Source organism: Vicugna pacos, chromosome 34, assembly GCF_048564905.1.
Source record: "Vicugna pacos chromosome 34, VicPac4, whole genome shotgun sequence".
Lineage (NCBI taxonomy): Eukaryota > Metazoa > Chordata > Mammalia > Artiodactyla > Camelidae > Vicugna > Vicugna pacos.
Genome location: NC_133020.1, coordinates 2,772,774 through 2,785,625, shown reverse-complemented (window position 1 = coordinate 2,785,625; position 12,852 = coordinate 2,772,774). Strand labels below are relative to the sequence as shown.

At 42.7% G+C, this 12,852-nt stretch overlaps 1 protein-coding gene across 2 annotated transcripts in view; it reads right to left on the bottom strand.

Moving 5' to 3' along the window:
• The window catches only part of DENND5B (DENN domain containing 5B), a 155,081-nt gene that overhangs the window by 35,559 nt on the left and 106,670 nt on the right, over positions 1–12,852 (bottom strand). For both annotated transcript variants that reach the window (XM_072954518.1, XM_072954519.1), the window contains 4 exons: positions 10,729–10,822; positions 6,234–6,365; positions 4,849–5,001; positions 3,906–3,984 (listed from right to left, as the gene is read on the bottom strand). In XM_072954518.1, coding sequence (XP_072810619.1) covers positions 3,906–3,984; positions 4,849–5,001; positions 6,234–6,365; positions 10,729–10,822 — 458 coding nt within the window. The remainder of the gene's footprint in view (positions 1–3,905; positions 3,985–4,848; positions 5,002–6,233; positions 6,366–10,728; positions 10,823–12,852) is intronic.

Genomic DNA, 12,852 nt, shown 5'->3' with positions numbered 1-12,852 from the left:
TTTTCTGAATATTCCCTCCCCCCTAGACACACTGTTGATTCTAAGTATGAATATAAACTGTTTTAATATATACTATCCCATAATTATAACTTTCTTTTAAATTTTTTTAATCTCAATTTTGCAAATGAAGAAACTGAGGCTCAAAGAGAAACCTGCCCAATCATATCCATTAATTAAAAGGGGCAGAGTGTTCTGCTGTCATGTCCAGTGGGTTGTTATATTAAGGATGCTTTCTGGCTTATAGTTTGACTGAGACAAAGGTATTCATGTCATTAAGGAAAACAGAGAGAAGAAGGGAGAAAGCCTGACGGGGACAGGCAGAGGGAGAGGTGCCAAGATAATGAGCTTGTTTCGGGATGTGCTGAGTTTGAGGTCCCAATGGGCTACGGATGTCTGGGAACTAGGGCTGGAGACACAGATTCATGAAAAATCTGCTGATGGGACAGCTGGATGATAACACTGAACTAGCTGTCAACAAAAAGAGGCTGAAGTCCTAACCCCCAGCACGTCTGCAACAGCGTGTGTTGTTTGAGTCACCCAGCTTGTGGTCCTCTATAATGGCAGCCCCAGGAAATCCAGTTTTTTGTAGGTCATTAGTAAGTTTGGAGGAAAGCTTAGAAAACTGTGAACAAAGTGCAGATCAGGGGTTAAGGAGTGAGGCCATACTTTTCACCTATAGATCTACAATCTAAGAAAGTCTCCATGAAGTCTACTCTGGCCACAAGGAAATTTTATAAACTATTTAAATGTATATTTCTATAGTATTTCTTAATTCGCTATACTCAAATGTGATAGGCCACTTTCTCCTTCAATACAAACACTCATGGATTTACCACTTAGCCACAGGAATTCCCTTGGTACAGCTGCCTGAATCAGATACTGCATGGACAAGCTTGCAGAGGCAGGGGATCCATGTATTATTTTTATAAAACCATCTATGGTCTATCGGCCAGTACGTTATTAAAAGAAAACTTCGGATGAAGATAAGATGTTTGCAAAGTGACTGCAAATTCCTGGCTAGATCCAGAACCACCACTTGAAAGCAGTGCTTTCACTCCCTCTGCACCCTACCCCACCCCTGCCAGCTGTTTGAAAAATTCCATTCAAAGTTTAGTGGAACCCTGTCTGAGGATGCAAGGTTTGAGAACAACACTTTGTCTAGGCTGGTCAACATTTTTAAAGGTAGAAATTTTGGGGTGATGTGTCAGGAAGAGTCCTCTTTCTAGAATCAACCACATTCTGAGATCCCGTCTCCAATAGGACTTCTAACTACCAGGCATGCTGATGTGGCCAAAATTTGATTAGATCAAAATCAAGACAGTTTTAAAAGACATAGGGAAAACTTCAGTGCGTATCAGCAAGTGAAAGAAGCCAACCTGAAAAGGCCACATACTGTAGAACTTGAACTGTATGAGATTCCGGATAAGGCAAAACTATGGAGACAGTAAGCAGATCAGTGGTTGCCCCAGGGAAGGGGACAGAGAGGGACGAACAGGTGGAACACATGATTATTAGGGCAGTGAAGCGGTTCTGTGTGATCCTGTAATGGTGGCTCCATGTCAGTAACATACATTTGTCTAAACCCACAGTACGCACAACACAGCAAGAGTGGACCCTCATGTAAACTATGGGCTTAGGGTGGTATCTGTCCGTGCAGTTCATCCACTGAATGGACTGCTCTGGTGGAGGAAGAGGATAACAAGGGAGGCTACGCATGTGTGGGGGCAGAGGGTGTAGGGGAAATGTCTGTACCGTCTGCTCAATATTGCTATGAACCTAAAACTGCTCTAAAAATAAAATCTATTAAAACAATTAAAGACAGTCTACCCTGCTATGGTCCTCTTGCTAAGATAGACCTTTTTGCTTCCTCTGCAGCCCTTAAAATGTCTGATTCCTGTTTAGTGCCGCTTCTGAAACAACAATCTATCATCTAATCTCATCCAGGTTCAATGCTAATAAGAGCTGCGTTCAAACCCTCCGTGAATCTCTAAGGATGGAGGCGCTTTCCTTAGTATGAAGATGCAGACAGTTTACTGCTGGTAATTAGGAGGCTGAGAAGCTTTGGCAAACAAAAAGCATTTTGGGGGGAAGAAACCACACACCCAGATTTAAAATCACGAAAGCCAATGAACTGCTAATTTCTGTGTAATTAGAACACATTGTTTCTCAATAATGAACTATTTTATTTTTAAACTGATGTTTTCATATACATTTCACACTGTCATATTTTTAAGTCCTAGCTCCATGGGCTGAATCATCAGAAGTGTTAGAGCAATATTTATCAAATCCACCCCTCCAAACAGACAATACATTTGATTTCAAAAGCTACACAGCTTACGTTAATCCTCCTCAGGATCTACAGCTGTTTAGCTTGTGTTCGTTCTTAGATCTCCGGCCCTTCGTTATTTGCCAGTGCAGCACAGTGACTGCATGAGGCTTTGACATGTTCCATACTTCTGAGCCTTGACTTCGAGTTTCATTGGTGCCACTACTGACTGATCGAAGGGCCCTGCAAATGGCTGGGTCTCTGGTCTCTAGCTTCACCGCCCAACATTTGACCATTCAAAGCCATGGACTCGCTGGTGCTGCCTGGTAGCTACTCTAACAGCTGGACATGCTCACGTGCCAATCTGGCACAGAGTCAAATGCTTCCACCTCCCTGCTTAACTGAGCCTGGCTTTCCAACATTTCATCCTACAAACTGTTATTTCTTCCTAGGAATTTATTTGTTCTAATTAGGGTAGGCTACTTTGGTTATGGTCTTACAATTTAAACAGCTAAATTCTCAACAAACACAAGTAAATGACAGTGGTAAGTTTCAGGAGATACACCAATGCATTGTTAGTTCTTCAATAGAAAAAGGGAGAAAGGAGGTGGACACTAGAGGATGCTTTTAAACTTGATCTCAATCTTCATAAGTACAGTTACATCCTGGGACATAAGAACCTTGACATTCTATTTAGAGGGGCTCCTGGGTAATGTAGCATCAAATTCGTATTCTTAGCTGTCTCAGTGGATACATTGAAAAACTAGGTTTCCAACCATAAACACCACACTTAGGGTAGTGTTGCCCTCTAGGGGCAGTGAGGGGAATAGAAATAGGGTGCTTCAATTACACTTAATGCTTTATTTCTTAAGAAGGTAGTCGGCTTTTGAGTTTTTTTTTTAACTTAATTTAAAAAAAATATTTTTCAATGTTTAAAGTCATCCATAATTTTAGAAACTGTTCCCAAACAACTGATTCAGTATAAAACATTTTCTCTCTACTAGCTTTCCACTGTTACTTCTACTTTCTGTGAAATAGATGATTATTTTGCATAAAGAAAATCAAGCTCCTTGTTATGAAAAATATACAACAGGCAGACCATCTAGGAACCCTATAAAACTCTAACTGGCTAAAGAATCATGCCACACTAGCATGATGTCTTGTTATAAACTGAAGGAAAAAAAAAATCTGATTTCTGAAGATTTTGGAGACACACGTATATGTTTTCTCCCCTGAAAGATTATTAATGGTGTGATAAACTTTTATTTAAGAAAAAAAATCAGTGTACAGCACAGCCTTGTACTGATGAGAGTAAGGAACACCACTTGTACGATTCTTTACACTTCACTGGGGTTTTTGAATGTTTTCTGACTCGATCAACTTCACAGCCTCGGCATGGCTAATATTGGCTTCCCTATCTTGGGGATGAGGAAGCTGTAGGTCAGAGAGATCAAGGAACTTTCCCCACCCAGGTCACAAAGCTAGGGAATATTGCTCCTTCTGCTTTACCCCACTACTGGCAAGATGGGGCGACTTTCAACGTGAGACACGAGGTGGAGGCAAAGCCAGGAGGTACTGATTCTTCACGTGGTCCACTGCTGCCAGAGATGTGGAAACAATCAAGCCCATGAATTCTCACCTGGCGATTCTGCAAGGTGCTCCTGTTTCTCTTCTCTGTCCTGAAACTGAATTAAATGTGACCACAAAGCCGACTTCCCCTGAAAGTACAAGGTATACACATTTTTTCATTTTATAAGAAATAATTCATCGGAAAATAACTTCTCACCAAAACCGTTCACAACTGAAATGGCTATTTTGAAGTTGGGAGACCCAAGTTCACCCATTCCGAGCCGTGTGGCATTCTGAGGATCTCAGGCCATGTATAGTGAGGGTCATCCTTTGCCTCCCTGAGAAGACTGGCAACAGCCTGAGAAGGGCAGCTAAGCAAAAGGCCAGAAGCGCCGGCACGGAGACACCTGACCTCAGCTCAGCTGTCACTTAGCAGTATGTAACCCGGCTGTCTATGCTGGCCACGCTAGTAACCGTGGAGTTAAAGGCTCTAGCAGCACAGGACGTATTCAGGTCTGCAAAATATCCTGGATATATGCAGTAGCCACGAGGGGAGAAAACTGGGGCAAGAGGAGAAAGAGAAAAGGGGAGGAAGAAAGTCACATGCACACAATAGGAAAAAAACAAATGGAAAGAGAGACTAGAAGCACAAAAGCGAAGAAATCGCCTGATCTTCCCACTCTGAATAACCAGGTAACTTCAAACGGCAAAGAACTGTTAATTCCCGCTAACGGGTTTCTTCCCCGAACGGTGACGAAAGCAGACGCTTAATGGAATCGACAGGGGACAGCCTCTGCAGGGAGGGTGCTGTTTTATCCTTTCCTGTTTACCAGGTAAGAGCCCCGAATTGCCTGCTAATCATGGGTTCTGCTTTCTTTTTCTGGAATGAAAATACCTGTGGCGTATTTCCAGTCATCCTGCGACAAAGGAGCGTAGCCTTTAATTTAGATGGTGTCTTTTTCTCTTTGTTACTTTCCTTAACTGGGTTCCCAAGGGTCCCTTGAGGCTGTTACCTGCTTGACCTGCAAACCGTGGCTCCATATCCTTTCCAGGAGGTCACAGAGGCTGGCGATCAGGGTGTTCTCCTCCAGGCCAGTAATGTTCGCTTCTCCATGGCCCAGCTCCACTGCTTCGTGTCCCATCTTCTCCACCAACATGCGTTTTGTCTGAAAACATCACGTGTGGTCACAAGTGTTACCCGCCCAGCAGTGAGGCCAAAGCCAAGTCAATCCCTGGACCAGGAGGCCTGGGTTCCCTTCATTATACTTCCAACTGCAGAGGCTGAATCACCCACGGAAAAGGTCTTAATCTCTGTGGTCGACTAACTGGAATATCATTGTCTACTTTTACTATTTTGTCACAGAAATAGAGGGTCACTAGAGAGACTCTGATGCGGTTTTAAAATATCCCCATGTACATGCTTATGCACATCAATTTTCAGATTACTAACGTGAGAGATACTGGGGAATTACACCAGACGCAGAAAATGTACCGTAAGAACCTGAAACCCCATCCTGCCACAACCACTCGCCCTTCATCTCAGCAAACTGAGGATATTCACGCTTAGGCAAAAATCACAATACAAGGGGGCAGCTCTAAATTGTTTCAGCACTCTGCCACTTGTGAGGGAAGCAGACCTCTTTCTTTCCTTCCTCTTTTTCTCTTTTATCTCTTCTCTGCTATGAGTATGCACCGAACGTGGAAAGGAAATGGAAATCAGTTTCAAGTAAGTTAAGGTACAACGGACTTAGCTGCCCTTACAAAATGTAAAGTGAGAGAGAACCTAATTCCTTTTGGCAAGGCAAGGGCCTCGTCTGCCTGGTTCAGCGCTGCATGCTGATGCTCAAACAGCGCATTTACTGAACACACAGGGAAGGTACTCAAGAAACCACTGTCGAATGAATGGAACTATTGGCTAAAATGATGTTCTGAGTTTTGTCAGTATGTCCTGCTACCTCTGATAAACAAAGATGTCTGAGAGCAGACTGTTGTGTAATCCAGACAAACCTGTAACACAGCTAAGAGGCCTTCTTCCTTCTGGGTACACACACACGCGTATGCGCACAGATAAGGGTCTGCACGTGTGCACAAAGACACACAAACAAAAAATGTGTTGTCCTTCACGTAAGGTGACAACGTCCCTGACACTTCTGACTGGCTTAGCATTTGTTTATGTTGGAGAGGCAGACAGCAACGGCTGAAAGGTGAGGAAACCTGTGGCGGGCTCCCGTGTCACCGACTGCGGGGGCAGTGGTGCAGCCACGAAGGGCCACGCTCCAGGAAGAGCGTACTTCGAGGCAAGCTACAGGCTCAAGTCAGGGCTGGCTCAGCTCATCTCAGCTTCACACATGGAGTGACTGTGAAAGGACGCGGTCCTGCATCGGTGAGCAATACGTACCTTCATTCTACATTCTTTTAATAAGCCTTCTACAAATTTCCAGTTGGTCTGTGCAATCACTGCAGGAGAGAGGTCTGACAGTTTGGGTTGTCTTAGGTTTTTTCCTAAACTTCGTGCCTCTTGCATGTATTTCTAAAAATTAAAAGAGTATTTTTAATGCATAAACGTCAGTCATTCTTCTGACCTAATTAACCCTTACAAACAAGTGCAGGAACAAGATGCAAAAAAGGCCGTGAGTATATCCGTGCAACAGCAGTTCCAGGTTTAGCGCACGGGAAGGCAGTGGGCACTCACACCCCCTCTGCTGTTAGCCCTGTGACATTGAGGGGGACAGAAACCACGCCAAGTCAAAACTCACTCAAAATGAGATGGGGTTTCATCTAGTTTAGTCTTTTTATTGGGGATCCTCAGGGGGGTGGTTGTCAGGATCACGGCTGGGACGGAAACACAGGGGTGTCTGGATAACAAACCCAAGCTTCTCCAGGAACCCAGTGATGCTCAGACCACTGGTTTCCTCCACTCATCGCCTCACAGACCAAGAAACTTGACCGTGCCTCTAGCCTTGTAGACAGTGTTCTCCAACCCCATCCTTTGCTCTAATCAAGTCACAACAGTAAAATCAGGAGCTCTGGAGAACGGTTGCAGTTAATCTTACGACCTCAGGTGTGTTTGCTTATTCATGAAAGCGGCATGAAACGTGCCCACATACCTCACAAGAAAGGCTATGAGATCACTCTGAAAATGACCACGTGCTCCAAATGCAGGAAGATGGCTTGTTTCCGAGATGTGTTTGCTACATCCCCTCCCTTGTCATGTTCCACAATCAAGAGAAAGTGGAAATGTCATACTATTTTAGGAGACACTGATGGCTCAAAGAGGACCACGGAAACCCAGTCCACTGCTGCTGAGCTCTGGTTAGTAAACTTCCAGGAAAAACATGACTACATGTAATTAGCGCAGGACAGCTGCCGTGTCTCCTACCTATGGCACCTGCAAAAGCGTATCTAGACACCTTATGTTTGCATTAGGACCACAGGGCAGAGTCTCCGAAAAGTCTAAGTGTCTTAGGACCGTATTTAGAGAATAATTGCTCTAAATTATATAGTAAAACCAGCAGTTTGTTGGAGAGAGAGAGACTGTAAGCCAGCACGTCCTCCCACAGACACATATGTGAAAAATCTATCTTTACTATGCTAAGGGGAGAATTTGATGTTATAAAAGAAAGATGTGTAAAATTCTTTGCATTTTTTAAATAAAAGGGAGTTTGCACATTTAATATATTTCCCCTTTGGAAGAAAAATAACCTGCTAAATCTGGTACAATTTGTTAAAAACCCTGCCAATTAGGGATTCAACCGATCCATTTACCTTCTCCTTCCCAGCCCTCCTGACGAAAGGCAGCAGCAACTAATCTGTCTCCTTTCCAGTGCAATTATTTTAAGGACAGATTTAAAAATTAAATGAACTCTGCAAGCATTCATTTGCCGTAACAGTTGTGCATACTTCTTTCTGCTTCAAATTTTTTTTTAGGGGGTCAAAATAGGAGAGAAGACGAGAGTCCACTATCACCACTGGGGAAATGAAGGGTGACAAGGTCTAGCGAAACGTCCTGAAGGGTGGTTTTCAAATAAATAAAAGCAGGAAATGAAACATTTCAGAAAAAACCAAACCTAAGACATAACACAGGGATCCTATGGGAGATTGAAACACCTGCATTTCCTACCTTTTCAAGTTGGTACTAAGGCTATTTAGAACACTACAAATCAGAGATAAAAAGGCTGGTTAACTGTTAAGTGTTAAAAGCATTCTGTTTCTCCCCCAGCCGCAATTCCTCCAGCTTTAGGACTTGTGCCAACACAGAGAGAACCATCGTAAGACTCAGTTCTCAAGAAGGGATCGGTATCAAACTTGGCTTAGGACGAAATACACTGGCTAGAAAGAAGGAAGTGAGGAACACGTGACCTGACAGCAGGCAGCTAGGACGAAGCCTCTAGTATTTCTCCTTTCCCTGAAATAAATAGGTTTAAAAAAAATTGGGGGGGGGCAGTGATAATTAGATTTAATTAATTAATTAATTAATGGAGGTCCTGGTGAGTGAACCCAGGACTTCGTGCATGCTAAGCACGCACTCTACCACTGAGTTATTCCCTCCCCCTCGGAATAATTAGATTTTAAAAAGTCAATAATGCATTAAAATTTTTATGTTTAAGGTTTATGTTCTTTTTTTATAAATGAAAGCAAGAGAAAAGGGCTGTCCACTGAGTGGCCATATTCCCCCGTCCACCCAGCACACGTGGGGCGGACACGGTATTAACCAACAGTGAATGCCACAGGGCCGTGTGTGACGTCGCCTTCTGACCATCTCTTTTGAAGCCACAGAGTGAGCCACAGTCCACGGACATGCACAGAACGGACATGGGGGTGGCGCAAGACCCCTCTTCACAGCCCGAGGTGAGGCTGCCCCTGCACACTGCGAAGCAGAGCAGTGCCTTTACAGCAAACAGCTGATGACAAACGTGACTTTCTTTGGGGGAAAAGGTGTATCTTAGGATTAAAAATGAAGAAAGAGAAACCTTTCACAAGGAATGTTTTTATAATAAAGTCCATTTCCCTACAGAGGGAAGTCACCCGGGGTTTCTTCTGAGATTTCCACTATGCTCTTCTTCATTTCTAGCCAAAAATCCAAACCAGCAGGAACAGTGTATGAGATATATTGTATTATTCAATAAACATGGAACTAACTGCTCCTCAGTACAGGCCCTCTGAATTCTCTAATAAACACCCTACCCCCCTACCTGGCGCTGAGCTTGTGAGGAGAAGACCACTGCAGAGTTAAGTAAGTTTAGGCTAATGTGTCGTAACAGGAAAAAAGACAGTCAGGAGTCCTGTTACTCTGGCCCTCGGGTGAGCAGCTGTTCAGGGCAGGACAGTGTGCAGGGTTACAGGGAAGAGTTCCTGCCCGGAGGCAGGAGGCCTGGCCTGTGGGCCTAGCCCTGCCTCTGTGTGTCCATTTACCTGTGGACAAGCCTCCTGGACTTCAGTTAAATCATGTCAAGTTGGACAGTTACCTCAAATGTTCCTCTTAGCATTAAAATCCTATATTGATGATTTGATTTTCTGACCATATAAAATACAGACCAGGATAAGGGAGGGTAAGTTAAAACACTGTGGAGATAAAACCCAGCAAGAGGAAAGCTGTTTGAAAGTGAGTCACTTCTACACTTTCGCAAAATGCTTAAACAAAAGAAAATTTGAATATTTAATATATTCCCCATCTGGAAGACAAACAATATGCTAAATGTAGTCCCCCTACTGCCCCCACCCCTACAAAATACCACTGATTACGGATTCAGATGATCGGTTTTACCTGCCAACAGGATAGAATTACTCTTGTTAGCACACACCACCACGAGAAGGTACCAATCACAGAAGGCAGTGGAGAGCCAAGAGTTCACGTCACGAGGTGATGTGAGGCATTCTAGAGCTACGTGCGCTCACGCATGTGGATAATTCAAGGAACACCAAAGACAAGATTCAGGAACGTCTGCAAAGCACTTTCAGGCAGAGAACATACCAGGCAGCACTCAGAGAAGGATTTTTTAGGAAGTCGTGCAGGAGGAGATGGGCCCTGATCCCACTCCCAGAACGCCATGGAGTTCTGACAGACCACAAGCTCCCCGGAAGGCTAAGAGGATGGAGAGGTGCCAATGACAGAAAAGCAAAAAAGAAAAGGATGGGGAGAAAGAGACAAGCAAAACAGGCATGCATATGATAAAGTCACAGCAGGAGGGAAGGGAGAAAAGAATTACAGTAGCTCAAAGAAAAGCAGTAGACAGGCTATGCCTCAGCTCTTAAAAAATGTTTAAAAATCATACATGTATGAACACATCCACAAAAAGCAGTATGTATTTGGAATGATGTTTCTGCTTTATTTCTACCCATTTGAGTTTAGAAAAGAGTTAACAGATCTTCTGATTGCATTTGCTTTTGATCACAAGAAATAATTTAAAATTATTTACCATCATTCAAATGTGTAACTATTTCCAAGTAGTACAAATAAAGCACATGGATCTTAATTTGAAACAATTTAAAAGCACTTTAAGAAATGGTATCAGCAAGTCAAGGACAAAGCACAGGCAAATACATCTTTACTTACAAAGTTTAAATTATACTTGAAACTTAGAAAGTCTACGCTTCTTATAAATTTTTTTTTCCCCAGAGGAAACACTGACCAAAAATTTATCCTAAGCTTAGTTTTTACTCATGGTACACAGGGAGACTTGTTTTAGAGTCTTAGATGTATTAAAATCACAAAAGTAGAAGAAGAAAGGGTATTTTCAGCTGTAAGTCAGTACAAGAGGATTACTATTTTAAAATATAACTGTACGACATTTTTAGAAGAACACAAAAGAATCTACACAATGACACCTGCCGGGCTAAGGAAGCCTAGCTCACAGCTCTTGCATGAAGGCATCCGGGGGAGGCAGCCCACTTACCTCCCTCAGCTCGTTGTCCAGCCCGACGTGCTCGGAATGTTGGCGAAGGCGGTCCTTCCTGCGCTGTGCGGTGGCGCTCCGACTTACCCAGCGGCTGAAAAGGCAGAAGGTGTAGGTTAAAACAAACCACCCAGCGAAAAAAAGTATGATCATCACTCACCTTCAAAACAGAAAGAATGTGCTGTTCAAACCCAAAGACCAACAATATTTATTTTCAATCAATTCTTTAAAAAACATATATGTAACAGCTTTATTGAGATGTAATTCAGATACCAAATTCACCCATTTAAAGCATCCAATTCAGGGAGTTCTAGTATATTCACAGAGATGTCCAACTATCACCACAAACCAATGCTCTTTTAAAACTGAGGTTAAAAACTGCACAGTATCCTCTGTAATGATCCACCCCTTTCCACCTTCCCCGCCCAACAGAGCCTCAAACCCTGGATAGCGACAACCCTGTCCCCCTTTCCTTTCTCACATCCACGACGATTAGTTCTTGATTGCCCTCGTGACTGACTACCATGAATCACTTTACCTGCCTTTTCTCAACACCCCGTCAATCCCCCTCAAAGACTATTCCAAGTCTTTCACTTGATCCTCAAGTGCCTCCACTCAGCTGATGACCCAGCCCTGCCTCCCTCTTCCTGCCCTTTACTTTCATGATGCACACACACTGACCCCCTCATCTTTCTTCTAACCCTGAAGTATAAAGTATATTGGCTGCAGCTCAAGACTATTTCTTCCACCAGAGTCCCTGACCTGCTCCACTCGGTCACTTCCTGTGCCCTATCTCCATTCCCCTCTTAACTAAGTATTGCCCTTCAGCTTACAAGTACGCTGGTCTCTCCCTTGACACTGTCTAGCTGCACTTAAATCTGCTTCTTCACTCTTGTCACACAAAATTCTTAAGAAAAGTTTAGGTGTAAGGCTTCTACTTATTTATCTTTGAATCTTTATCTCAAATCAGCTTCTTTCCCTGAAAATGCTCTTAATGAAGCCATTCAGAGCCCTAACTGCCAATCCAATGGCTACTATTCAATTCTGAGCTTACGCTCTCTGCTGATCACTCTTTCTACCTTAAAACTCGTTACCTTCAGCAACCTCAGTGTTCGGGGATAAGCTCTCTCATCTTCGAGCCTTTGAAGATGAAGATCTCGCCCACTTCTGTTCATCTTTCAGACAGCCTCAGAGGCCACACACACAGTGTCCTATGATCCCTCCAAATCTAAATTAGCTACCCCTCTTATACACTCCAATTATAGCACCTACTGCAGTGTGCTATAGTACTTATCTCTATTTTGTGTACAATCCTCTCTAATACAAACTCCTGAGGAGCTGGCATCATGTCTGCCAGCCATCTTTCTCTATAAATTCACCCTAAATAAATGTAATCAAAGATACAGTCTAACATTTAGGTTTATAGATGTTCATCACAGCATATATGCAATAACCAATTCTGTGTTTCTTTGATTCTAAAGACTCACCATTTTGGCTTTTAAATGCTCCTGAAACTAGGATGCATCTTCTATGCTATACACATGTTTAATGCAAACTTTTTCCAAAAAGCTTTTGAATAGCAAATCTTAAGACTGACAGTTACTGAGAATCAAGTGAATGTGCTCAAAACAACCTAAATGTTCAACAGTAGGGGGTGCTATACAATGAAAGATCATATAGTCATTTAAAAAAATTGAGTTACTAGGACTATCAATAACGTGGAAGTGTGTTCATGATAAAATAATGAATGAAAAAGCAAGACACAACATTGTAAAAACAATTTCCTAATTTTGTAAAAAAAAAAAAAAAAACCAACAACTGGACATACACACATGTCAGGATCTACACAATGATACAACGGAAAGGCATGACACCAAATGTTAACATCTCATGGTGATGGCATTATGAGTGGTTTTATTTGTATTTTTTTAAACCGAGGTATAGTTGACGTACAATATTACATTGGTTTCAGGTGTCCAACAAAAGTGATTCAGATTCACAATTTTGAAAGGTTATATTCCATTCATAGTTATTATAAAATGCTGGCTACATTCCCTGTGCTGCAATGTATTTATTTTATACATAATAGTTTGTACTTCTTAATCCCCACTGGTAACCACTAGT